The following is a 27,969-nucleotide window of genomic DNA, read 5'->3' as shown; positions in this document are numbered from 1 at the left end:
ATTTCCAGCATTCGTGTGGCACAAATAATAACATTTCTACAACTAAGAGTGCAAAAATGTGCATTTAACTTAAAATGAATGCAGACTACATACTTGTGACTCATCCGATAATTTGTTTTTTTCTACTTAACTAAAACTGGATGCCATTGTATCATAAAACATATACTTTCTGTCTCCCCAAAAGTTATGTCTGTGCTACAGCAGCCACAAACAAAGCCTACATGAAAAAGAAGCCTACGTGGATAAAGAAGAGTGGGCCAGTAAAAAATAAAAATAACATGAACAAATAGGTCTAAAATGTATCATGCTTAACATAAAGCAGTTCAAATAAATAGAAAACGTGTAGTAAAACAATAAAATAGGAAATTAATTGAATAAACAATTATAAATGTAAATAAAATACAATGAAATGCTTTGTAAAAACGTGACGTAATACAATATAGTGGCCCTTTAAAGTAAAAGTGCTAAAAGGATTAACTATAATAGATTAAAAACAGCCATTAAATGTAGTAAATTCAAAAATATGATTGTTTTCGTTATGTATTGTGTTTGTAAAGACAAAAATATCGAAACTGTGCCTAAAAACATACAAAAATGGGCAAATACTTATAAATAACATAAACTTGTTCGCTAATTACGGGAAGTGATGGAGATAACGGGACCAAAACACGATTCACCACCGTGGGCGGGACTGTTAGGACTTCTCACCAATTAGGTGCGCCCATGGGTCAAGCCCGTCCAATCACAGCTCACGCGGTGGATAAGGTTGGTTGTATCCCGCTGGGGAGCTTTTTTCCGCTGTCGAGTCAGTGGGAGAACCGTTACTCGACCGATACAGCGGCGCTCTCACCGGGAACCGACCTCTACGATCCCTCCACGCGGTTCTATAGTAACTCCACTGCACAGTTCGTCTGTACCACAGGGCTGAAATGTTACATCTTCGGTCTACAGTAACGCTCAAGGAGTTATTCCAGACTCAGCTGAAGCGGCCGCTCACACGTAGGATCGGCGTTAAAGCAGCACCTGCTCCCGCCGCCTGCTTCAGCACCCTGAGTCCTGATGGACGGTCACCGGGTAGAGGGCGGTTTTCTGGCTGGAGAGCCCCTCAGCACTTGGCCAGGAAGCACGCATTGAGAGGCTTTTGCTCCAATGACTCCACCGGCAAGGACTCTTCAACAGAGAAGTGAGTAACGTTAACAGTAGGACGAACTCAATAGAAAAAAAGGAGCATTTTTAATGGGGCGGTAAACAATCATGACATCAAGATGCCTTTACCTTGAGGCTTCTCATTTAAAAAAATAAACCAGTTTTACTTACAGAAAGTACGCGGAATTTAAGAAATGCGTCTAATTTCTCATTGTATTTAAAAATTAATCACTTTATGTATAACACTTGCACAAAAAGGGACGTTATTTGAATTTAGGTTTTTTACAACGTAGTTTGGTGCGAAGGGTCTAACGCGCATCACGCGAAGTGGCTAGCTGCTAGCTCGGATGCTCATTTAGCTCAGCCTGCTAAAGGCTGGCAAGGAGGGTTGAGTCTGCCGGGGAACTGTGCAGGTCAGGGGCTGTAGATGAGGGGGATTATGGGTGCAAGTGACCGGTGATAGTGCGCCCACCTACGGGCTCAGGCCAGTGGAGAGCTCCGGTAGGTAGCGATGGAGGTAAATCCAGCAGCCATTATCGGACAAGTTTAATATATCTAAGATGACTTAGTAGTTCCAGTATGAACCTTAAGGATGTTTTGTGGCATTAACTTGCTCTAAGCGGGTGGCGATTAGTCAGAATGTACTCAATGGAAACTGGTGGAAAGGAAGTAAATTTGAGACGTGTCCGAGAATGGAAGCACATGCAGTGGGGCAAGCCTGATATCGTGACCAGCTACTGGAGGGTGATGCCTTCATCCATCCAGACTCAGGGAGGCATCAGCCGGCACCAGGTTACCCAGCCGGGTCAGTTTAAACGAAAAATTAAGGACAACTGAAGCTGGTTAATGTTTGGATCTCCACTCCACACCGAGCATCAGCTCCATGCATATTCAAGGTCACCCACTATTGCTTCCATAGGATTGCAGCTACTGACCTGAATTAATACACTTATATCATTAATTATAAAGCACAGTGTATGCCACATGATGAGAGGCAAAGTAAAGCAACTCTAAAGTATAGAGGCTTGTTTCTGCCTCTGGGGGGGGGGGGAGAGAAAAAAAACTATATATATATATATATATATATATATATGTGTGTGTGTGTGTGTGTGTGTATATACACAACACCCAGCACGCCCCTGCGGGCGGTTTATCCTTCAAGCTCGGGTCCTCTACCAGAGGCCTGGGAGCTTGAGGGTCCTGCGCAGTATCTTAGCTGTTCCCAGGACTGCGCTCTTCTGGACAGAGATCTCCGACGTTATTCCCGGGATCTGCTGGAGCCACTCGCCTAGCTTGGGAGTCACCGCACCTAGTGCTCCGATTACCACGGGGACCACCATTACCTTCACCCTCCACATCCTCTCGAGCTCTTCTCTGAGCCCTTGGTATATATATATATATATATATATATATATATATATATATATATATATATATATATATATTAATATATATTAATATATATTATAAATAAATATATAAACAAACTGCTGGGTAGAGCCAAGCCACAACTTCCAGGTATTTCAGAGTAAGTAAAAAGATAGAGATATTAACCTGAAATTGTCCCTTATGGATGCCAAAAAATGTTTATTCAGTGGCTGAAACAAAGTTTTATTTTAAATGCCTCTAACTACCGACATAAATACAAAATAAGTAGAATAAATCATAAATCAGTATAAATCATTAATAACATTAATAATAACAATAAATTAATCTGTTACGTTACTAATAGCAAAAAAAATAGCACAATGAATCAAAATAAAATAAAGATAAAATAATGAAAACATAGACACAAGTTAAAATCAGTTTTTGCCATGTTAAATGTTTAACACATATATAGTTGTGGACATGTTCTAGGGTGGAACGATCGTACAGCATACATCTTTAATGACTTTAGAAAACAAGAATTTTGTGCACAAGTTTGTATTTATTTGGGATTTTCTCTAATCCACACAGGGTTAAAAGTATACATACAGGCTCAAATATATACATACACTCCCACTAAATGTTTCTCAGCATGTTGCACCTTGATTGGGTGGTAGCCATCAACAAGCTCCTGGTATAATTGTGGCTGATATTTGACCAGTCTTCTTGGCATTTCATTAACGTTGGTTGGTTTCTTGGCACAGACTTCTTGTAAGATCCGGAATCAAATGTGAAATGCTGCTCCTCACACACAAGGTCTTGAATAATCAGGCCTTGTCTTATCTTAGAGACCTCATAGTATCATATCACCACAGTGAGGACTTTTCTCACAGACTGCAGATTTACTTGTGGTTCCTAGAGTATTTAAAAGTAAAGTTGGAGGCAGAGCCTTCTGCTTTCAGGCCCCTCTTTCTGTGGAACCACCTTCCAGTCTGAGGAGCTCTTTCTTTTCCTTTTGTTTCCTTTCCTTTTCCTGAATGTCTCTTTCTCCGAAAGTGTGTCTTTGTCCCGTCTTCATCCCCTCACTCCCATCTGGTCATGCTGGTTCTGCTGGAGGTCCTTCCTGTTAAAAGGGAGTTTTTCCTTCCCACTGTTGCCAAAGGCAAGGGGTTATCTAGTTTTTGTGGTTTCTCTCTATTATTATAGGGTCTTTACCTTACAATATAAAAGCTTATTAAGATGACTGTTGTTGTGATTTGGCGCTATATGAAAAAAATTCAATAGATTTATTATGGATGTCAGTTTTTATTTCTGTTATGAGACCAAACAGGTGAGTGTCCCGTAATTTCTATAATGATGCTGAAATGGACAGAAAAATGTCAAAGTAAAATACAGAATTAAAAAAAAAAAAGTATGTATGCCAGTTGAAAAAAAAAACGATCTTCCAAATATAGAAATAAAAAAACCCAATAAGTCCTAATTAGTTGTATCAAAAATAGTATAAATTAAAATTAAATAAATTAAATTCTGGATGATTTTTGAAGTGTATTATGTTTTTTTGTTTATTTACATAATTGGTTCCTCCACAGATATACACTGTCATGAATCACCTTTCTTTAAAATCATGAAATTCAGCTATACTAAAAGTTAGCTTACTGTCTATCAAATACATAAGTAAATAAATAGAAAAAACATAAAAGAAAATACAGACTAAAAAAAAAATAGAAAAATCTTGGAGATAAAAAGCAGTACAGAGATGAGGTGCTGTGTTTTCATGTAGCGGCATATTAATTGATTTTTGTGTCATTTTAATTTACATTTGCTCTCTTTTGGACCTCCGTACAAATACAGTGAATGAAAATATGAGTGTCAGAATTTTGAGTATAAATTAACTCTATCATCAGGAGAGGGGGCTGCAGGACAGCCACAGTGGAGGGTTTATAATTTCATTATTTTTAGAGGCAACTCATTAAGAAAATATATAAAGATGCACATAGTTGCTGAAGATCCAGCATGATAACCAGCTGGCCGATCATTTCTTCCCCTTGGAGCAGCTCTGACACCAGCCTGTCTCCTTAGAGAGCTTCCATAATCATAAAATGCCTCATTGCCCCTGCAGGACAGAGTTGCCCCACTTGTTTCTGTTCACGGACAATTTGCTGAAGCTACCGGCGGCGTTCAGGCCATCGCTCTGCTCAGCTGACTGGTTGTCAGCACTAGCGTGCCTCCCCCGGAGGTTAATCCAAGTCTGAGCCAAGCTTCGGCTTGTTCTGTGAAGATCACTGTGTGAATTTTATCTGCAGCGTGAATCTTGGTGAGCAAGCAGGTTCATCGTCTTCCTGAAAAACTCAACGCTTTTGAGGAACTCAGTGACTTTTCTCTATTAGGCAGCTTAAAGGAGCTTTGTTTACGTGTCAGGGATCGTATATAGACAGCACATTTAGCTTCCAGGTGATTTCCATCTGCAGTTCCTGGACAGCTACACACAATATTAAATATCCTGTATAATATAAAACCTTATAAAAGAGAGTAATATAAGAAGATATGCAAAGAAAGTCTAAAAATCCTCCAGCCATACTCCCACAAAACACATTGTAAAACCTTCACATAGCCACACTCATCACTTTATTTCCATAATAGGGATTGATTATTGGGTTAGTTTTTCAGCATTTCAGGGTTCTTGTGGGTCATTAAATAGCAGTCTCCAACATCCAGCAAACCATAAAAATGTAAAGATCTGTAGTTTAATCTGTAATATCTGTTGTTTTGTTGCTGATCAGGCAGTTTGATTAAGGACTCAGTTTGGCTTTTTACCTGCAAAGTTTTTGATTGTGACTACAGTCTGTCTCGTTTGTGACTCTGCCCCTCTGTAGGCCTAAACTACAACATCGCCAGCTTTTTCTTCAATTCTAGAATGTTTTTATTCACATTCTGAACTAAAATACTGCAGGTGGGAGTCACCAGACACCCCACATGATATGCGATATTTAACTTTTTGTGATATGCTGACTACTGCAGAAACACCCACTGTGATTTATCACTGTTTTGCTCTCCAAATTATGTCCTCAAATTAACCTCATCTGTTTTATACAGTAAGGTAAAGTTATCTCACTTCTAAATGAAATTACTGGCAAACTGTTTCTGACAAAATGGCAATGAACTGATAAATCATGGAAAATCACATATCTGTTGCTGTCTAACCAGAATACAACCAGTCGAGTTGTGCTCATTCACAAAGACTGGTCCAGATTAATGGCAATGGCATCTGTCGGCATTTAAAAACTAGACGGCAATTATTTGCGGTCTCTCTGAGAGTGACTGAAATAGTCCAAGTCAGACTGCAGCTGTTTGCAGAAAGGTTGCACAGGTCTCCTGTTAGAAGGCAATCACCCTCAACAAAAACCTTAATACATCCAGGAAGCAAGCTTTTTTTTTTCTTCTTTTTTGTAGATGTAAACAGGTTGCTGTCCTATGTTTAGCTTGCAACATGAAATATTCGTGCACACATTCACTCTGATGGATGCATCTGGGGCGACTCAGTGTCTCACCTGAGGATACTTCGACATGCAGACCACCTTCTTACACGACCACCCCACAGCTGTTTATTAAGACATAACAGTATTACATATTTATTAGTCAGGGTTTCTTCAGTCAGGTTGTTGGATTGTTTTATTAGAGTTCAACACATAAGATGTACATCCTGGTGTTTGTTGCTTTCAAACACTGAAGTCTGAAAAGAAAAGACAGACAGGCTCAGCCTGAGCTGCACGCTGACTCTGAGGGCTCTGAGGCCGTGCTTCAGCTAGTAAGGGCTCAGAGCAGTATGCGATGCAGAGGAGCTCATCCTGCCTAAATCATGTCTTCGCTTTTTAATTATTTATTTATTTTAAGCACCGTGAGCTGGCGTGCTGCCCAGCAGATGTCAGGGCCTCGAGCAGATGAGTCAGTCGCATAGATCGATTCGTGCAGCGCCACCTCTCTCTCAGCGCTTCCAGTCTAATGTCTGCCTCCGCCCTCTCCAACCCACCAGCAACAATTTGTCATGATGCCTGTGAGGCGGTGAAACCAGCGCCATCGATCAGATTAAATAAATGCAGCAGATACTGACGGCTCAATTCACACAGAGACCTCCTCCTGTCAGTGCGAACACCTCAGGCCCCGACTTCAAGGGAGTCGCACCATCTGATGGTGGGCTCAGAGGGAGACTACGATGGTGGTGTATTAGTGTTAGGGCCTGGTTGAAGAAAACAATGTAATGTGAGGGTGAAATTCAGAGGAAATATTTATATATAAAATATAAATATATTTTTTTCCTCATAATTTGTGAGTTTCTTGCAAATTTTGGTTTGATAAATGCTCCTAATTTTTCTTGTAAAACTTGGATATAGACATGTCTTTGAATTTTTAGCCTTTTTTAGGCAGGATAGTTCAGCGAGGTGACAGGAGAGCAGGCAGAGAGCTCACCTGCTTATTCAGGTGAGCCATGGTGGTGCATAATTTTTCTGCCTTTTCCCCGTATATCTGGCAGTTTCTTTGTCATAAATTTTATTTAGTTTTTTTCTCACAAATTTGCCAGTAAATTCTTGTTAATTTGCAGGGTTTTTAAAACTTTTTAAAACATAATGTGGGTGAGTTACATCTGTTTAAACAGCTGCCTTAGCATTGATGAAAAAGGTTTGAAGCATTTGTGTTAGTAGTGCCAGGTAAAATACTGATCCTGTGGGGGTCTAGGCACAGAAAGGTCACGTGTGAAGGAAACGTCTCCAGATTCCTGCCTCAGTTCAGTTAGATGACGTTTCGATGACTCTTCTGGAAGAGGCTCACTCATCTGCAGTGCAGGAGAGAGTTTTGTGGAGTGGCTGCTGCTGTTTCAGCTTCTGTTCGCGTTGACCTTTAAAAACAAACAGAGCGAGAGGAGGGGGAGGGAGAGCGTGAGCGAGAGTACTAATGAGACCAGCTGAGGTAGATTAATGAGACCATCCAGATGTTCCAGTGTCCACCTCTAACCTGCCTGTGTTAATGATGCTCCCACAGGGGAAGTCTCTCACTCAAGAAGGACCCTCTTACTTCACTATTATTTGGTTACAGTGTCATGTTCATTTCAAGTGTTACACGGTTAAAATCCACCAGCAGCCATTTCTGTTTCAGTTTTAGGCCAAATGTTTATTTATGTGGAAATGGCTGTTTGCTTTCGATTAGAGCTGAGACCTCTGGCTCCCAAGCCGGCTGGGCCTCATCTGTTTCAGTGGTGGGAAAAAGTATAGTGGTAGTAGTAGTACTCAGTCATAGTAGTCATTTCAGATTATACTATTCGTTTGTATGTCTCATAGTGCATTTCAATGCTGCATGTTTTTAATGTGATTCACTGTGAAACGCTACATTTAATGTCACAGCTTCTGTTTTATTTCTTGTCCTGACAGCAGCGTGATCTGAAGACGTGCTCTGTGCTGATCATATGTGTGCTCGCTGTTACTGTTTCAGTTTAATGCCACTGTTACTAATTCAGTGTTATCCCTCTTCACTCTCTCTGTCTCCCTGTTGTTGATCTTCTTGTTTTGCATTTGTAAGTATCTTTCTATTTTGTCGTTTTAGTCTCTTTTTCAAAAGTTTTTCAAAATAAAATCCAGTAGAAGTAGAGGTTTTCTACGGAAAGCCAGCAACTGCTTTTACTTAGACATGACCTCACTTCCTCCCAGTGGGTGCGCTTCAGTCCCTCTCTATTCTACCTCACCCTCCATCCTTCCATCCTGTCTTCCTCCTCTTCCTCAATCACACACTCTCTGATGTGTATTCCTTCCTCACCAGCAGCCTGCATTAATGCGGTCAGAGGTGGAGCACGATGCAGCGACCCCGACATGCTAACCCAGACAGCGTGTGAACTGTTTATAGTGTTACTGCTGTGTTCCACTGATGCTGGAAAGTCAGAGCTTCCTCCTAAGGAACTGTTAAAGAGTCCGATTTTCAAGTATGGGGCGGTATTCCTCTGAGAGGTGCAACCTAATGTAATCTATTCAAACAGACACACTTTTGAACTATATGTGCTCCTCGCTGAGACTCCCTGACTTTTCATCCTGAGTGGAACTTGGCACAAAAGCTATAAATCTGACTTCAACTCGCTGCCAGTGTTTCCTCTCTTGGTTTCTGCAGCAGTGGCGCTCAGGAAAACCCCCGTTCACGTCTGTTATTTTAGTCTAAGTCACTCTGTATTTCTCACATATTCAGGAGCTATGTGTGTATGTCAGAGATGCTCCAATCCAGCCTTTTTTACTTCCCACACCCATGTAAATAATAAGCTGTACTCCTTACCCTGAGGAAAAAGACTGGGAATCATTCTTTTATATTTAAAACCACACGAGACTCGACAAAGAAACATTGGTTTTCTCCCCTTTTGAATATAGTACATTGATAAATAGAAATTATCAGGAGGAAATCCTTTTTATTTTAGTTGGAAGGACAAACTATAGTTTCAGGAATTCAGTTCAGACTCAGTTTAATTCAGTTCCATAAGTGCAGTCATCACAAGGACGAAAGCAGCTTGAAGTAAAAAGGACTGTTGCTTAAATAAAGTCTCTGGTTTCTCCTTTACTGTGAGTGCCCCTCCTTGCACACAGAGTGGAGTAGACACTGATTGGAAGCTTTTATGCTAATGGTAATGTGACATGTTGTCTCCATCAAATGTTGCATTTGATGGAGACAAAGAGTGAGCGCAAGAAGCTGAGAGTGAAAGCTTCTGTTAATTGTCCATTTCCTCTATTAGATGTTGTAATGTTCTGATGGTTGCTGCTGCTGCATGATTCCAGAGGAAACTGCTGATGCTGAAATTATAATCTGGTACATTTCTGCTCTCATGTATCCAAACTTGGCTCCTTTTCTTTATTTCTGGTTGGCTGCTGAGAGGAGCCGCCTGCCAACTCAAGTTTGACCTTCAGACATCCTCTCCTAGCACCAAGCCGCCCCCATGATGCATTGCAGGTCATCGTGAGCACCCAGAGCTTTGTACAAATCCAATTTGGTGTTGGTATGAATCATAGCAGAGAGCCTGCTGTGAACCGTTCGTCCCGTCTGCCTCCTGACACGCTACTAACCTTCCTCCCAGAGACGACTTCCTGTGGACACTCTGCTGCGAATACCAGCCAGGAAACAGTGCTAGATGCTCAGGTTTCCTTGAAGTGGACATTTTCTGCTCTGATTTCGGTCACGTGTGCGATGTTTCACACTCAGGTAGTTTTTTCTACTCGTGGCTCTCTCAGAGAGGATAACCCTTAATAAGGCCATCTGAGCACAGAATCCCCACCCACCTCCTGTCCAGAACCTTATATTTGAGAGGGACAGGAAGTCAGAAGAAAGTTGTCTAAAAAGGGGAGGAGCTAAAAAAAAAAGCTTGTTTTAGACAGAGGGGGAACTGAGGGGCTGCAGTATAATTTAAAGAAGGATTATTTTGAACTATGAATCATCCAGAGCTGCTCTGGTAAAGACCAAGAATTAAAAAACATGGAGATGGACATGAGCAGAATCGGTTAACTGTGATGATTTTTACCTTTTACTAAAAGCTCTGTGACCAAAGTGCCAAAAAACTGACTTGTAGCCACAGCTAAGACCTTGTCCCTGGTTAGGCTTTTAAGACGCACCATATCAAATATAAAATCAGACAGTTATAATACACAAACTAATACAAATAGAAACATTAAAAAAATCTTTAATGATCATAGATTTTCTTTTGTTTAAACTATAATCTTCCATTTACATTAAAAATTTAGTAAGATAATGTTTCAAATCTGAGCCAATTAACTGTAAAGGACGACTAACCAAATGTTGTTGTTAATATTTAAGTATTTACAATAACTGTAGTTCCTCTTGTGTGGGACTAGTATTGGACCCCATCACTGTCTATTTGTCATTTATTTCTTTATGTGCTGCTAACTCAGCTCTGAAGGATAAAAATGGAGCTCTGGTGACGCTGCAGGTCTGACGTAGGGTTTTAGCTGCCACGTCGAGTGCTAACCTATCACTCTGGTTGCGTGTGTGGGGTTGTTTTTTTTGTTTGTTTTTTGGGTTTTCTTCCAGCCACTGAACACCGTCAGCATGCCGGAGGCCTTGGCTAGTCTCCCTGTCCCAGCTGCAACATTTAAGTCATCACATCCCAGACTGTGCTTTTATCCAGCTGATTGCACCGACACTGCCACCTCACACAGTGTGAATGACGAGGCCTGTAAGGGTTGTCTGTCATGAAGTGTTGGTAGTTCTTGTTGTGCTGCAGTCTCCAAACTTCAAACTAGGACAGAAATTTAGCACTAAATTCTCTTCTTGGTTTGAAGCGTTTTTGGTTAAATTCTGTGTAAACTTGGTTAAATCTTTAAATCTTGGGTTTCGTTAGCTTGCATGCTGGGAGCTTTTCAAACACATTCCTGGCTGGTATTCAAGCAAGGTACAATTAACAATTCCTGTGGCCTCAAAGTAGCATATTAACCTCCTGGAAAAGTATGTTACTAAAAGTATGGAGGTATACTTTTCCACAGGTTTTAATGCTGAGGTAAGGCAAGCTGAGGCTGTGTTTTCCTTACTGTTATTACTCACTGCTTCTCCCTGCAGTGAAAAAGCGTTTTCTTCTCCCTCTGCTGCAGCCCCCCCCCCCCTCCTCCTGTATGTCCACATTTCCACCACAGCTCCTCACTGTGGAGTTATTTTTCTCACCTTTCTGTCTCTGCCTGTTTATTTTTGCTTCCTGCAGGAGAAGAAAGGCGGGCATCCTGCCCAGCCTGGAGGATCTGCTGTTCTACACCATCGCAGAGGGCCAAGAAAAAATCCCTGCACACAAATTTACCACAGTGAGTTATCACAGCAGTGATATGTCTGAGAGTTGGATATTTATGGTGTCGGAACCTTTTGTTAAATAGAAATATTACTAGAAATAAATTACACAAGAGAAAATGGCCCCAAATCGCCCACAGGAATGGAGACAGAGTAACAGAGCAGATCTCACTTATTATTAAACTTCATTAGGGGAATAATGGAGAAGATTAAGTCATTAAACATTGTGCAGATTTGGATAGATCTTAGAAGTGAAATCAGGTGTTGGCTTTGAATCACACAAACTTGTTGAAAATATCTATGTAGTCTAAATTTCTCTTGGAGTGAAAGTACAGTGGTGTACTACCATCCTGCAGTGTTGGAAACCAGTCTAAAACCAGCTTGAAACAGGAACTTCGGGGTGGTTTTATACAACAGTTCCTCCCCTGGATAAATGACTTATAAAAACTACTAACTAGATGTTGTGGTTATCATCTTCGCTGCAGCCCATCCAGCTGCGGCAGATGGCCACTCCTCGCTTAGCCCGGTTCTACTGGAGGTTTCGTCCGTGTAAAATTCAGTTTTTCTTTCCCACTCATTGTTCGTAGGGAGTGATATGATCGTTAGGGTTTTCTCTGTATTATTGTAAGGTCTTTACAATATGAAGCGCCCTGAGGCAGCTGTTGTTGTGATTTGGTGCTATATAAATACAACTGAATTGAATCAGTTATGAAGGTGAAAAGAAGATGGGAAATCCACACAATGTTTACAAATGGATAAATAATGCTGTGGTGACTTAACTGAAAAAAGACTTTCATAAAATGTACGACAAAAAGCATTTACAGTATAGCAGCTAAATAAATGCATGTCACACATAAATTACTGACTTGTTGGCAGTGATTCAGCCCTGTAGCTTTCTGAATTATGAGCTCCTCCTGTCAGGCTCTGGAGGAATCACAGCTCGCAGCTTTATTGATTTTGTTGTCAGGCTGTCTTAATCCTGGTGTCTCTCTCCTCTCCTTGCACAGGCTCTTAAGGCCACAGGTCTTCGCACGGGAGACCCCCGGCTGAAAGAATGTATGGAGATGCTGAAGGTGACCTTGAAGACAACCTCAGATGGAGCGCTGGACCGACACCTCTTCAAAAAGTATGCCTGTCTTTAATTTACTGAGCAACAATGGATTGATATGCTCGAGCAGGAGTTTTCTGCACTCTCATTTAACAAACTGCAGCCTAATTGGCTCCGTAAAATTTAATAAAAGATCCAGATGTGCAGTTTGAGTCAAAAGCCAGATGTTCGATTTTACTGTTATGTATAAGAAGACAGAACCTTGCATTATTGAGACTATATGGATATTCTTTATATATATTTATATATTTTGTGTATCCCGTGTTTAATACCCTGCCTGCTGTCCCACCTTTATGACCAGCATCAATGTTTCATCACAAGAATTATTAAAGCTGGTTAGAGTCCTCTGCTTGTCCCTGCAGCAGAACAGGGTCACCGCTTGCCATTAATCATTCATCATCCCTCGCTTTGCACGTCAGCAACCTCATCTTCAGGTTTTCATCACCCAGAAAAATCTGCTCAGGGAAACTGGTAGACTTCAAGAACTGGAAATCAAATTGATAATTAGGAGATTCATAGGTGAAGATTTGGAGTAGATTTGGCGCAATCTGATTGTCTTTCAGTGTTTGGAGGTTTAATTTTGACACTGGCTGCTTATTCTGAAAGGGAAAAAAAACAAGGTGTTTTTAGTTTCCACTTTGCATAAAAAACTTAACAATGTTCCTTGTAATCTAACTCAGAATGATGGTGCACTTGAAAAGTCCACAAATTTACCTCCTGCCTCCTTTTCCACATGACTTTACTTTGACCCGAGGACTGAGGAACAGGAAAAACGTCAGTGCTCAGAGAATACAACTGCACTCGATCACGGCCGATATGTTCTGTGATGGTGGATGTTGCTGACTTGGGTCTGCAGGGGGCCATCACACGACCTTCAAATTCATGTTTATTTGGTAATCAGAACATTTTTAGCCACCCAAACCTGTTGTTGAAACACAGCCGGAGAGAAAAGAAAGATATGTGGAGTAAAATGACATCCCCACCTCCACCCTCACCCCCTTGTGTCATTGGATCACTGCTGTGTGACCCCCACCACCCTCCCCGGAGGAAACGACAGTGAGACAGAACTGGGTGGCAGCTTGGTGAGATCAGGCATATGATGGCTCACCGGGGAGCAAAAAATCCTCAGTGAACAGACCCCGAGCCGGCGCTCCTGGCTGGCGTCCATCACTTCCGCGCCCCGGGCTTATTTATAGAACCTCTCAGAGGGAAGCACGTGAGCGGGCAGTGGAGTGTAGCGTGTGTTTTCTCTGCAGGGATTAGACCGCTCGGCTGCAGTGAGATAGCCAAGCTGTAAATCTCTCTGCTAACGGAGAGCTTCTATCTCACCGCCTTGTTACGTGGAGCTGTGTTTACTACAAGGTCTGCATCCATAATCGCTCGCATAAAAAGGCCCAGGACAAAATCTATAAGTGGTAAAAAAAAAAGCCAGACCATGCTGCTTTAGGGGTGATCTAGAGTACAGAACGTGTTGGGAAAAGGAGTACATATTTTCTTTTATTGTGTAATTTTAATTCCATGCTGCGAGGGAACAAGTGGGGATCTTTTCCTAAAACTACAGCAGCCGCAGCGAAAGGTCAACAGAGTCGGCCAAGTCGAGCTGAGGATACAGCTCTCCCAGAACGCTTACTGGAAAATTTTAGCCTGGAAATAGAAGCTTTGAACCAGAAAAGCAAATATAGTCAGGCCCGCCTGTACACCAGCACCACAGTCGGTCTTTGAAATGCACACTTTCAGCTTTAACTCAAGGGATTTAATAAAAGTATTTTATTAACTCTTTTTTATAAATTAGACTTTTTCTTTTTTTACACATTTTCTTTTTTTACAATTTGTAGATCCTCAAAAGTACTTGGACAATTGACTGACAAGCCCGTCAGCCTTTTATAAGGTTTATAAAAAGATGCAAACCACTGGTTACACTCAAAAAAAGCAAGGCCAGATTAGACTTTACCAGAGAATATCTGAAAGAGACTCCACAGATCTGGAAACCAATGTTTTAGAGAGATGAAACCAAAATGAGCTTGAACCAAAGAAACGGCTCCTGGTCTGAAGCATATCTGTCAAACATGGTGGAGGTAGTGTTATGGTTATGGGCATGTATGGCTCCCAGTAGAACCAGACCACTGGTGTTTATTGATGATGTGCCTGCTGACAGAAGCAGCAGGATGAATTGTGACGCATACACGGCTATACTCTCTACTCAGACTCCTCAAGTTTAGGTGTTATTAAGAGGAAACGAGCTGAGCGAGGAGCGCAGACTCACTGTATTTAGTCTTATCTAGTGTTCAAAAATCAGAACATTCCCTAATTATATCTAATGTTATATTTAGTAATGCGTGACCTTAAAAGCTTTGTGTCCATTAACTAGCTCCATACTTGTCATTAAAGTCTCAGAGGATTTAAAGCAGTCATAAAGGTCAATAAGGACATTCTGTACTCCTCAGCCTAAATATTTGTCCTCTTTCCTGCCTCAGATGTGTCCAGAGCAACATCGTTTTGCTCACCCAGGCCTTCAGGAAGAAGTTTGTTATTCCAGACTTCCAGTCCTTCTCTGCTCACATCGACGAGCTGTACGAAAACGCCAAAAAAATGTCTGGAGGGCAGGTCAGTGAGAGCAGAGCTGAGTAGAACTGTATCTAACCGTTCTTTATAGACCAGTTTTAACATTGTGAGTCATTTGTCTGTTTGTCGAATACTTTGTGACATTAAATAACAGCCAGGACAAGATGGTTGGGAGTGAGGAATAGGTCAGATTAAACCTCATTGTTTCTTCACCCTGTAGGTGGCAGACTATATTCCCCAGCTGGCACGCTTCAGTCCAGACCTGTGGGCCGTCGCCCTGTGCACAGTCGACGGACAGAGGTATTCTGACTACGTGTAGAAGAACCTACAGAGGATGGTTTCTTCACCAGAAGCTTTGTAGTAAATGTATTTTTCACAAGTGGCTGTCAGATATGAGAAAATGGGGATGTGGTAAAAGCCAGACTTATCATTACGTAGATTTAGAGAGATTTTCTATTTCCTCTGACTCTGAAAAACTACTAACATACACCTTAAGAGTTTGAAGGTATAAGAATGGCAGTGCAGTGATACACTTGTGTCTTTCGCAGGCACACTGTCGGCGACACCAAAGTTCCCTTCTGTCTGCAGTCCTGCGTGAAGCCGCTGAAATACGCCATCGCCGTTCACGACCACGGCACCGAGTACGTACATCGCTTCATCGGCAAAGAGCCCAGCGGCCTGCGCTTCAACAAGCTCTTCCTGAACGAGGACGGTGAGGAATCGGTCACTTCACACCTTCACATGGCGCACAGGTGCATGCACTCTCTGTAAGAGGAGCCATTCATGTGGCCTGGTTTCCATGGCACCATGATAAATTGTTAAGGAGCATAGCTGGATAAAACAAAGTGGGCAGTGTGTAACGGAGACAGAAAAAACCTGAAAAACAACAAGCTGTTGGCATGTGGTTCCTTAAAAAGCAGGCAGAACGGAGCAGCCGAGACACAGAGGCGCTCTTTTAGTATCAGTCCTGCAGTGCAGGGGAATCAGAGCATGGTTTCCCACAGGTCTGAAATACACCGAGGATGTCAGGCGATATCAGTTATCTCAATATAGAGCAGGTCATTTGTTCTTTGAGCACAGTGGGCCTTATGAGCTCAAAAAAACACTTTATTTCTGGACTCTACTTGAGTAACTTTGCATCTTGCACAGTTCAGAGTAATCCTCATACAGCTGTGGTCAGAAGGTTACGTTCACCTATCGTGGGCATTAATGTCATGGTGATTTGGGGTTTTGGTTGAATCATTGTGAAGCATACGTTTTTAATCAATTTAAAAAAACAAGAAATGAGTGAATAAGTTTGAATTTATTTTAGATTTAATGGCGTGTTTAGGTGCTCAACCGGGAGTGTTTAGGGAAGCCATATGTTGACTGTTGTTGTGTGTTTGTACTTTGCACATATCACATGTTTAAAACACTCCTTCCATTCCTTGTTCATATGTTTGACAAAGTTTAACTTTGAGGATTTTATTTGCAGTTGAACAAAACTTATACATAGGAATGTATGTTACTGCAATACTCACCATGTCGAAATGTTAAAGAGCAGTAACTTGGTGAAGTGAAGTAATGTGATATGTTGAATACAAATACAGTTAGCAGTTTTTGTTCAGCCTGAATAGAGTTGGGTTTTATTGTGTCTGTAGCTTCTCTGAGCGGAAACTGGTGTGAGAACGTTTCCAGGTTTCCTCTCTTTGTTGTTATCAAACCGAGCAGAGAAGTCGGTGGTGGCACAGATATTCCAGCTGTTTATTTTCCCTTTAAAAAAAGTGAAAAGAAGGAAACATGGCTCTTCCTGTTGCTTACAACGATTACAACTGAGAGGGGAAGTGTTGTAATTGTGCCCTATATGTTTTTTTAGTTCACTCAGTAGATTATTCACTTGTGTTTTGATCTCTGGCACAAAAAGGCTTCCCTTCTTTTTCTTTTACTGTATACTTTTTGAGAAAGTAAACAGTAAGTCACAAATTACTGTGTTCCCAAGTTGCTTTTCCAAGGGCTTGTAGAACAAAGAGGCGGAGCTTGCAGTATCTGGCTAATCAGAAACATGAGCAGGACTAACAGCAGCAGAGTGGCCAATTTTTAAAAAGAACATCAAACAATATAATACGGAATAATAAACTGTGGACTCTATCAGCTTATATACAACAGAGTAGTATGTGGCTGTGATGTGCTCAGTGAAGGTGTTCCTGTAGCATTAGCTTGCTAAAACCTGCTCTTATTAACTTCTATTTCCTGTCCTGCAGATAAACCACACAACCCCATGGTTAATGCTGGTGCTATTGTCTGCACCTCCCTCATTAAGGTAAGCTTTTATTCTACATATATTCACTGTGGAAGCAAATGTTCAATCACAACCCCGTAAATTTGATTTGAGGCTCCTGTGATTTTTGCTTCTTTATCGTTTTATAAATCCACATATGTAGATTTACGTTTTACTCCCCTAAAGATGATTTTTCTGGATGTCTGACTGGAGCAGGGAGTAAAATAGTTGGAGAGAAATTGAATGGAATAAAATTATAATCGTGTGCAGAACGTGTTTCCGCCAGATTAGTGTATACAGGGAGATTAAGGTTATAGATAATCATGCTGAAAGGGGATTTGGTTGAAAGCGGCATCGCTCGGAGATCCTGCGCACACACACTCCACAGAGTGGGTGGAGCTGGAGAGCAGGTCAGCTCCACCACATTTAATCAGAGAACTGTTCTATTACCCGAGAGTTTCATTAAATATCCTCCTCTGACCTGCGTACAGACGCACAGGGAGCTGCGGTGAATACAAGAGCACCACCTGCTGATTGAATCAAAATTAAAAACTCCTTCCTCATTTGGCCGGTGAGGATGAGTCCAGGAGGGCTTTTTAGAGAGGAGTTTAATTACATTCAATAAGAGAGAGATGGAACGCAAAATCAAACAAGTTGGGAAATCTTCAGGCAAATCCTGGAAGTGAACATGTTGGAGTGCTTGTAGGAAACAGCATTGCATACTTTATTTTTCCCAAAAGCTGGAAAATGGTTAAAGCAGCCAAAAATGTCTAGCTTACTAAAATAAATACAGTATTGCAACAAAATGGCTGAAAAGGTGAAGAAGTATTTCCATTACATAGAAAATAGAAATAGACAGAGTGAGGCTGCTAACAGTGCAGTGGTTTATAAATTAGCAGGTCAAAATTGAGCAAATGTGATGAGGGAGATACAGGGTAAGGGCAAGTTTTATGCATGTTTATCTTCAGAAACAGTACAGCTATTCAGATCAAGGACAGGCAGCTGAGTGAGAACACATCTGAGGTCAAACTCCTCAAACTGTAATAGCTGACTTGCAGGATAACACAGCAGCCTTTGTTACCATCAGATTTTGACCCAACACTGAAAAAGTGTTTGTCCTGTTCCTGATTATCTATTTTTTTGTATGTTTGTCACACGTAAATGTTTTAGATCATCAAACAAATTTAAATGTTAACCACAGATGACACAATTAAACTCAAAATGCAGTTTTTAAATGAAGGTGTTTGTTATTAAGGGGAAAAAGTGATTGCCCTCTAAACCTGGTGCTGAGCAACAACTCTAAATGTGCCAAAGCTCCTATTTCTGCCAGCTCTGCGAGGCCCCAGATACAATATTAAAGTAAAGGGAAGAACTCTGAATCAGCCACTTGTAGGCAGAAAAGTGTTTCCACTGATGGTTGTATTTTTAACATTTCAGTATGTTATGTCCCAGATCTGATACTAGAGGGAAGTAAAAAGAAAACTACATGAAAGTGAGTTTGTGATGTTGCAGAGCTCTACGTGCCGACTGCTGAGAAGAAACGCGGATACTCTTGTGTTCTCTGCAGTTTTTATCTTGGAGATGTAGAGATATGACTTACAAACTCAAAACACGGCAAACTCCTCAACTAGCTGTAAGAAGAAAATTTGCTGCCCATAACACCCAATACAAAAATCTCTAATCTATTATACCCTGACAGCAAGAACCCGCCCAGAACTCCCCCTTCTCCTAAAAGAGCAAAATCACAGCAGTTTTCAGCCTCAGACTTGATGTTAGAGAAGAGCAAAAAAATTGCACAATTAACTCAACGAAAGGAAAATAAAGCCGCTGTGCTTTCCACTATCGTACCGTCTCTTTTCATAAAGGTTTGTTTGAAAAGATTTCCATAAACTAACACTGCTTCATCATTTGTTTAAAAACAGCAGCACAACTCCAAAATGATGTTAACACATCTACTGGACTGTGAAATGTAGAAGATTTAGGGAAAGGATTATATTACATCAGGGTTAGTAATTCTTTGTGTCCATCATTATGCTTTTATATTGAAAAGGTCCTTATGAGTCACACTGTAGGCGGTTTACTCTCGAGGGAGGAAGGATTTAGGATTCATCTACAGGAATCCACAGAAAAGGAAAATGATATCTATAAAAAAATTAAACTGAGTTCTTTAAGTTTGTCATTTCGTTATGACCCAGTTATTTAATAGTTTTAAGTGTGAGAGAGGTCATCTATTCTATTCCTTATTTCCTTATCCAAATCTCCTCCCTCCAACACTATAAACAGCCCAGCTTTCCATCCTTAAAAAGAAACATTTTATGTTGGTAATGTTATGATGAATCATCCCGTGCATCTCTTTTGGTAGAAACATTGTATGAAGATGATTGTTGCAAATTAATATCCAGCTGAGTGGACATCATGTATGTCGTCAGCAGAGGAAAAAGGTGAACTTTTCCGCTTCTGATAATCATTCCCACAAGATGTAAAATCAGCTTTCTTGAGTCCCAGCCAATCACTGTTTAAATCACTTTAAACGCTCTCCTTTGTGATGTACCTTTTCAAGGCTCGTTGTGTGGTTTTATGTGTTGTTGCATATTTTACAGCATTAGGATCTTTGGGAAATTATGACCACACAGCCTCAGGTCAATGACGTTGGTAATTTTTCCTTTTTAATTATTTTTTTCCCTTATTTGATCTGGATTTGTGAGAAGCTTTAGCCTCCACATGGCTGTCTATGAATGTTTTAATGTTGCTTTTTATACTTTTCCGCCTGCATTTCCCCTCCCCCCTCAAAAAAACCAAACTGTTTATACACCTGGATTATAAACAGTGCAGCTCTGGCACAAACACTGGTTTTATATCATACTCCATTCTTCTCTGGAGAGGGAGCTCTTTTTTTGTGCATATGTTTCTTTTCAAGCAATTTGTTTGTCTTTAGTAATCGGTATGAAAGAATAAGTCGTGTTAGTGGTGATGCTCGTAAATTCATGGGGATGTTTTGCTGTCTTTATTCAAAAGTGTGGTCCATCAGTTTGAGAAACTTTTCTGGCGGCAGATTAAGAGCTCCATCATATGTTAGAGAAAAGTAGGAAGAGTCACACACTGATGGGCTCAAATTAGTCATAATATATTCATTAAAACATCCGTTTTAATTCTCTGAGAGTGATGATTTGTCATGAACAACAAGGACAATATAACTCCAGACTGAGTTATGTTTTCGCAGCCATCTCCAGAGTGCCTAACTGGATTTATTTCTTTCTTTTTATCACTTGTTTATTTACAGAAGCAATCATTTGTTCACGATGTCAGAGAGTTAGGGATTGGTAAGCACTAGTGGTGCAACGGATCACTGTTGATCCGTAATCCGAACCGATCCCACTCCACGGTTTGACGCGCACGTGATCCAAAGATTCGAAAAAGAATAAAAAAAGTATGTGTATGGTGTGCGTGGTCAGTCTGTCAAGCCATAGTTATGGCCAGCGCTAGCGGTCCAGGTGGAGGAGCAGAGGAGTTTGCGGCATTTAAGCAGCCCTTTGCTGCCCAGTCCGTCCAGGCTAAAGCTATTACAAAAGCTACTGGGGTGTTTAGCTGCAGACGTGAGGCCGTATTCCGTTGTGCAAAACAAGGGGTTTAAACTGTGATGAACGTGCTTGAGCCACGCTATGATATCCTGTTGCGCATCCACTTCAGTGACAAGATCGTTCCAAGCATGTATGAGCAGGAAAAGTCTAAAGTTATGGCTGAACTGTCCCAGGTGTCTTCTGTTGCCCTAACTACAAATGGGTGGATCTCCAGGGCAACGGAAAGCTTCGTGAGCTTAATTAGTTTTTATATAATTGCGTGGAATGAGTCTTGAGTTGAATGTTTTTTAATAGGCAAAAAATACTTAAATAAGTAAATGGCGCGTTAAATTTGTCTTTTTGGGTTTTTTTTTTTTTGTGGTTTTTTTTGCTGATCCTAAAATTGAGCCGATCCGTGACTTAAAACCATGATCCGATCCGAACCGTGAGATTTTGGATCCGTTGCACCACTAGTAGGCACTGGACTGAACTTATGTAGATCTATTGTTTTGCATGTGTAATTAACACGAGGGCTTTCGGTGCCTCATATAATAATATTTAACCTTATACAGTCATATTTAGAGTGATGCACTGAGGGGGACAACACTGTCTTCCTAGAAATAGGGGATCAGGACCCCCGGGTCCCACCTTTGATTTTCACCTATGGTCACAGCAGATTCATGCATCACTTTGGGAAAGAAAAATGAAAGAGTAAAGGTGAAGCTGGAGCCCAGAAAAACTCTGCAGGCAGCAGTAATTATAAATATGTGAGGTGCAGTTTAAAAGTAGAGCAGCAGCTTTCAGGGAGACTGTTACATGATCTGAAAATGAGAATTCATGCTCAGGCTGTTGAATAAAGGCAGTAACGTTCCCCGTGCTTCAGGCTTTGTTGTTCTTGTCACATTTGGCCAAAGTTTTAGTTTTTTGTCTGATTTAAATTGAAGGAGGTGAGTTCACACTGCGAACCACATGACTGAGTCTGTTATCTGAGAGATAACGGTCACTCACTCCATCTACTTTTGCTGTATTATAGTAATAATGATGAAGTTCTGCAGTGTTTAGTAAAGTTTTAAATTTGGTTCTTATTTATAGGTTTAAATACATTAGTGCTCCGTAACTTGATCTGGATCAACTGTATAAATATTTCTGGAAATGTTTATAATTTTACTGTAATAATAAAAAAGAGCCTTTAACCCTTAACCCCTTATTTTAGGGACTAAAATGACCAAGGAGTGAAATTATATTTTATAAAGCAGACGTCTTTAAAATGACTCTGCTGTTGTTTCTCATACTTCAATCCAAGTAGAAGAAAAACTTAAATGATACAAACATACTGTGATACATAATTCATTCAAAAATACCTCAACAAACCAAATCTAGATGATCTGGTGACTCTGTAATACTCTGAGATCAACACAAACTGTAATGAAGTCTTCTTTACAAACATCTGGTTTGTAGAGATTCAGTGATTGGAGATGAAAAGAAATGCAAAAAAAAGGCTTCAGTGTTAAAGAAACGTAATATTTCACACAATTCCCCATCGTCCACGCCACACCAACGCACCAGTTACTGTAAATGACTACAGAAAGCTGTAGAAGCAGCAGATTGATAAATATGAACTTAATTTTGTGGCTCGCAGTGTGATTGCACCTTAAAGTCCAATCACGTAACCATACAGTAAACACGCCTGTAGTAATCAGTAGCTGTGCTCTTAAGTCACTTATTTAAATGAACCTTTTATTTAATTCTCTATTCAAAAAAGCAGAAGCCCCAGAGTGGATTTAACAATTTTCGTTCATCTCCTCCATCTCCAGCTAGTCTCCCACTCCTAATCTTAATTCATCTGACGTCATGCCTGAATGGCCTTTTTAACTGGTCACATGAGTAGTGATGTAAACCTGCACTGTTTTCCTGCCGTAGCTTAATTTCATAGAGACGTGGATCATACGTGATAGCACTAATGTCGTCACACGGGTGACTGTTTTTCATGCTTTTATTACTGCAGTTTTTGTTTTATGAATATTTTGATTGGTTCTGTTTGTGTTACAGCAAGGGGCAAGCAACGCTGAGAAATTTGATTATGTGAGTACTATTGGGAAGATTTTATTGAATATTTAAATATTGACTGAAGGAGAAGTTTCCAAACTGAAGTTATAAAAAAAATGTCAGGGCTACATTATTCTTGGAATTATACCTTTTTCTTCAACACTTACACTTTAAAATTGTTTTTATTCTCAAAAATTTGATTCTAATTGTGAATATTTCTACTTTATTTTCAATTTTATTCTTGAAATTTTAGCTTCATACTCAAAATTTCATTGACATTTGTCAAATTTGAATTTTATTTTTATACATTGTAGTTTTATACGACATTATTCATTAAACATTTTTATTTAATTAACTTTTCTGTTGTCTTTAGTCTTGACATAGTTTTTACTTTATTTATAACGTTTTTACTTTGTAGTCTCAAAAGTTTGGTTTAAATCTTAATATTTAATATTCTTAATATTTAGACTATTTAAAATTACAATTATTATTATTTTTTGAATACTTTGAATATTTCTTTGTCTTTAAAATGTAATCTTTAAACTGTAAAGGATGATTTTATTGTGAAAGTTTTACTTTTTTAAGTATTATTTTAGTTGTAGAATTTCAGTATTATATTCCAAATTGCAATATTTTGGTTAAAATTTAGATTTAAGTTTATGATTTTGTACTAAAATTATAAGTTTATTTTGGATATTTTAATTGTATTGTTGTAATTTCATGTATAACTGATGAAGTTACAACAATGATTTTCTACCCAAATGTGTATATTTGTTTTCTTAAATTGAGTAAGTGTTAATGCCAGAAATTGTGACTTATTTGTAGAAGTTTCAGTTTTATTCTTTCAATTTTAACTTTAACGTCAGCTGCTCTGCATTATCATTATTATTTATTTATTTTTTTATATGTATGCTCAGTGTCCTTGAGCCTTCTTCGTAGTCTTGTGTTTGTGTTGCGTGTTTACTCTGAATCTGCTCTTCTGCTCTGCAGGTCATGAACTTCATGAACAAGCTGGCAGGAAACGAGTATGTGGGCTTCAGCAATGCCACGTGAGTGCAGCAGAGTTAGAAATAAAACAGATTTTCCGTGTTTAGATGAAATGAAGCACTTTAATGTCTTTGACAGATTTCTTGTTTACAAAACAGTTCTGCATCTCTGAGGTGGATCTCAGGTCTCGCAGCAACTTCCTGGTTCAGTTTGAGTTCATGTAACAGGATCTGAGTCGCATCATGAAATAAACCTCTCTCCTCTCTCTGTGTGGCTCAGTTTCCAGTCAGAGCGTGAGTCTGGAGACAGAAACTTCGCCATTGGCTACTACCTGAAGGAGAAGAAGGTGAGATTAGATGCTGCTGACAACTGAGACGGGATTTTGTTGTTTAAAAGGAAGCTTTTCTTCCTTTTGTGAACACACTATATTTGTGATTTCATTCTTAGCTTTTGTATTTTGAATTTTATTTTTGGTATTTCTGCATAAATATTAGGATTTCTGTTCCAGTAATTAATCAGTTTATCACCTGTTTTATCCTTTGATGTCTCTTGGTTTTCCTTTTTTCTGTTTGAAGAAAAGCAGCAGGTGTGTTACGAGTTCCCATTTTAAAGTGTTTTTATCTTTAACAGTGTTTTCCAGAAGGGACGGACATGACGTCCATCCTGGACTTTTACTTCCAGGTGAGTAGAGCTCATCCTGATGCAGTGGAATCACTAATGGGACAGGATTTTTGTTTGTCATTGTGATCCAATCATTCACGAATCTTTGTTTCTCAATCAGTTGTGCTCCATCGAGGTGACCTGTGAGAGTGCCAGCGTTATGGCGGCAACTCTGGCCAACGGCGGTTTCTGTCCAATCACGGGCGAGCGTGTGCTGAGCCCTGAGTCTGTGCGAAACACCCTGAGTCTGATGCACTCCTGCGGCATGTATGACTTCTCGGGACAGTTCGCTTTTCACGTCAGTATCTCCTCGTCCTGATCTCATGTTCAACCTGCTACCATCTCCCTGTTTTCCCGTTTTGCACCAGAACTTTAAAAATCTGCAATCTGCAATCTACAATTGTAGATTGCAGGGTTTCCTATAACTTAGACAATTGAAAATACAGTGCTCTACTGTAATGGTTTTTTGGGGGGGGGTTGGGATCTGTTGGTTACTTTAAGAAAGATGTGAGCCACACTTTTAACAGGTAATCTCACATCACACATTCTCTCTTTCTGCCTCAGGTTGGTCTGCCTGCTAAATCGGGTGTGGCTGGCGGGATCCTGCTGGTCGTTCCCAACGTGATGGGCATCATGTGTTGGTCTCCTCCGCTCGACAAGCTGGGTAACAGCGTCAGAGGCATCCAGTTCTGCACGGTAACGTCATCTTTAAAGTCATTTCCTGGACTATGCTTGAGTAGCTTTGCATGATTCAAAATGGTAAATGGCCTGCATTTGTATAGCGCTTTTCTAGTCCTTAAGGACCCCAAAGCGCTTTACACTACATTCAGTCATTCACACACACATTCACACACTGGCGATAGCAAGCTACATTGTAGCCACAGCTGCCCTGGGGCGCACTGACAGAGGCGAGGCTGCCGGACACAGGCGCCACCGGGCCCTCTGACCACCACCAGTAGTTCAAAGTTCAAAATAATCCTTTATCTCCTTTATCTCACCCTAAGATACTTTTATTATTCTTTTTTAATATTTGGGTCATGTTTTCTCCTGTTAGGATTTGGTTTCCCTGTGTAACTTCCACAACTACGACAACCTGAGGCACTTTGCAAAGAAGCTGGATCCTCGCAGGGAGGGAGGAGACCAGAGGGTGAGCGCCAGCACCATCAGCCTTCATCCTTCTCCGTTTTCACAACCTCGACTATTTTGACCTTTACACGCTGTAAATGTCCTTCTGCTGGAGTGCGGTGTTAAAATCCTGAATGTTTGATGCGTATTTTGAGCCATAAAGGCTGTTGTTAGCTTGTGTGCTGTGATCTTCTTCACAGTGAGTAATGTCTGAGTTACATTACTGTGGGGTTCAGATTGAAAAAGACTGATCAGAAATCACCAGACATCACTACCCAGACTGCACTGCAACATAACTAACATAAGCGGAAGTTCCTTTTAACGCACCAACAGAGATCATTAATGTAATTATTTTGATTATTTTCTACAGTTTAGAGCAGTTTGTGTTGATTTTGACTCTAAGTGTCACCATAAAAGGCAGATTACCCTCCTTGTTTGTGGAAGCTTAATCCACAGCGCCATCTGCTGGAAGATTCCTGCATCAGCTGTGTTATTTTCCAGCTTTAAACAACCTGATCATTGGTGTCTTTCACTGTATATTAAATCACATGAAAAGCAACAAATATTAGATTTTTCAGTTCTACCATATTTCAAAAACACAGTAACACTAAGCTATGATGCATTATTATAGCATCACGGTCTCTGCTTTGTTTTCTCGTGTTTCAGGTGAAGTCTGTGATCAACCTGCTGTTTGCTGCTTACACAGGAGACGTGTCAGCTCTCAGGAGGTACGCCAGCTCTCAGGTTTAGTGTCAGTAACACTCAGGACCGTTGGACAGCACGGAGACATTCATTTGATTTTAATTTCAAATATGATTTTTGGCCACCACATACAGATAACAGGCAGGTACATAAACCTCCGTGTAGACTTGAGCGCTCGCCATCTGATGACAGCATCTACATCACTTGGGCCCAGGCACACCAATTGGATTATTTGACTTGTTGGTTTGGGAAAAAAAACTGCACTAAAACTTGGCACCAATTTAAATCAGCAGGGTCCTGCTCTCATCTTTACATTCTGCTACGTTCCTGTAAATTAATATTTCTAAATTAATCTTTGCAGGCTAATAATATAAAGTCTTTCATTCCATTCATTGGGCTCCCACGATGGATGTGAATAAAACTACTCGACGGTTCCTCTTTTTCTGCTGTGATGTTCTGCAAACACTGCAGGATTTTGACACTTTGGAGGGGGATAATGTATCTTTAGTAAACTGATCATTTTCCTGAAACTAGCGAATCATGTTTACTGGATAGTTGTCTATGGCCAAGTGGAAAGTGATTGGTTGATTTCAGTCCATTTCAGTTGAGAGCTGGATGGATACAGCCTCGCTTTTATGGGACATCTGAACTGATGTTGAACAGATCGCGTTAGAAATCATTGCAATGTTTTTATTATTTAACATCACTCGCATTAAATCGGAACTGCTTAGTGGGAGTAGCCCACACCATCTATTGTATCCACATTTATTTTTTGTTGTGTGCCTGTCTGTCTGTCTTCAGACTAGTCCTGTAAACTTCAAGCTGCTCAGTGCAGGGGAAGGCTGTGATTAGCACATGGAGACACACCATCAGTACTGATTTAGGGACTGCTTAAATTAGCTCTTTGCATTTTCATTGGCAGAGCCTGCATTTTAAATATCAGTCAGTAATAGTCATGCAATTGTGGAAAGCCAAAATCAGGGAGTTTGCAAAAAGGGAAAGACATCTTTGCCTGTTTTGAGTCTCTTCTGAACAGCTGAGGTGCAGCATGTCCACCAAGGAAAAGGAGGTAGAGGTCTGATATGAAGATGTCAGCCACTAGATGGCTTTTTTTCCCCCAGTTTAGTCTGCAAACATCACTTCTAGTCTTCAGGTAATTTACCTTCAGCACCATCGCAAAGAGCTTGAAACTTAAAGAAACCCTCATGATTGAACCAAGTCCAAATTAGTCTGGTTGTTTCCACATGGCTCTCACTCCTTCCTTCCTGCTTGACTGTTCTGTCTTTGTGCAGGTTTGCGCTGTCCTCCATGGACATGGAGCAGAGGGACTACGACTCGAGGACAGCGCTGCACGTGGCCGCCGCTGAAGGTGAAATGCATACAGTCAGGTTGTCGTCATGGCAATTACTCTGTTTGGTCAGCTGACCCGATGTTTGTGTGTTTCAGGACATGCTGAGGTGGTCCGCTTCCTGCTGGAGGCCTGCAAGGTCAACCCAGTTCCCAAAGACAGGTAACAGAGACCACACTTTACTTTAGTTATCTTTTTAATAAATACATGTAAAAAAAACCCTTATCTAGATAGATAGAGATGCCAGATGTGTTAAATGAAACGAGGTGGATTTGTGTTTAAAGTTCTTCGTGTCTGG

The 27,969-nt window shown here is 40.5% G+C and overlaps 1 protein-coding gene across 2 annotated transcripts in view; it reads left to right on the top strand.

The window, feature by feature from the left end:
- The first annotated feature begins 785 nt into the window (after positions 1 to 785).
- LOC120746178 (glutaminase kidney isoform, mitochondrial-like) overlaps positions 786 to 27,969 on the top strand; it is a 29,646-nt gene continuing 2,462 nt past the window's right edge. The window contains exons 1-17 of one of the 2 annotated variants that reach the window (XM_040051496.1): positions 786 to 1,183; positions 11,246 to 11,336; positions 12,327 to 12,445; positions 14,902 to 15,031; positions 15,210 to 15,289; positions 15,538 to 15,701; positions 17,230 to 17,288; positions 22,853 to 22,885; positions 23,840 to 23,898; positions 24,116 to 24,182; positions 24,467 to 24,517; positions 24,618 to 24,794; positions 25,061 to 25,192; positions 25,551 to 25,643; positions 26,288 to 26,349; positions 27,616 to 27,692; positions 27,770 to 27,833. In XM_040051496.1, coding sequence (XP_039907430.1) covers positions 930 to 1,183; positions 11,246 to 11,336; positions 12,327 to 12,445; positions 14,902 to 15,031; positions 15,210 to 15,289; positions 15,538 to 15,701; positions 17,230 to 17,288; positions 22,853 to 22,885; positions 23,840 to 23,898; positions 24,116 to 24,182; positions 24,467 to 24,517; positions 24,618 to 24,794; positions 25,061 to 25,192; positions 25,551 to 25,643; positions 26,288 to 26,349; positions 27,616 to 27,692; positions 27,770 to 27,833 — 1,712 coding nt within the window. In that variant the 5' untranslated portion in view covers positions 786 to 929. Of the gene's footprint in view, positions 1,184 to 11,239; positions 11,337 to 12,326; positions 12,446 to 14,901; positions 15,032 to 15,209; positions 15,290 to 15,537; positions 15,702 to 17,229; positions 17,289 to 22,852; positions 22,886 to 23,839; positions 23,899 to 24,115; positions 24,183 to 24,466; positions 24,518 to 24,617; positions 24,795 to 25,060; positions 25,193 to 25,550; positions 25,644 to 26,287; positions 26,350 to 27,615; positions 27,693 to 27,769; positions 27,834 to 27,969 lie in introns of both variants that reach the window. The other variant, XM_040051495.1, reaches the window with a different exon arrangement.

The sequence above is a fragment of the Simochromis diagramma genome, unplaced genomic scaffold (assembly GCF_900408965.1).
Source record: "Simochromis diagramma unplaced genomic scaffold, fSimDia1.1 OVJJ01000107.1, whole genome shotgun sequence".
NCBI classification, from domain to species: domain Eukaryota; kingdom Metazoa; phylum Chordata; class Actinopteri; order Cichliformes; family Cichlidae; genus Simochromis; species Simochromis diagramma.
Note: the sequence above shows the minus strand (reverse complement) of the source record. Positions and strands in the feature narration are given on the sequence as shown.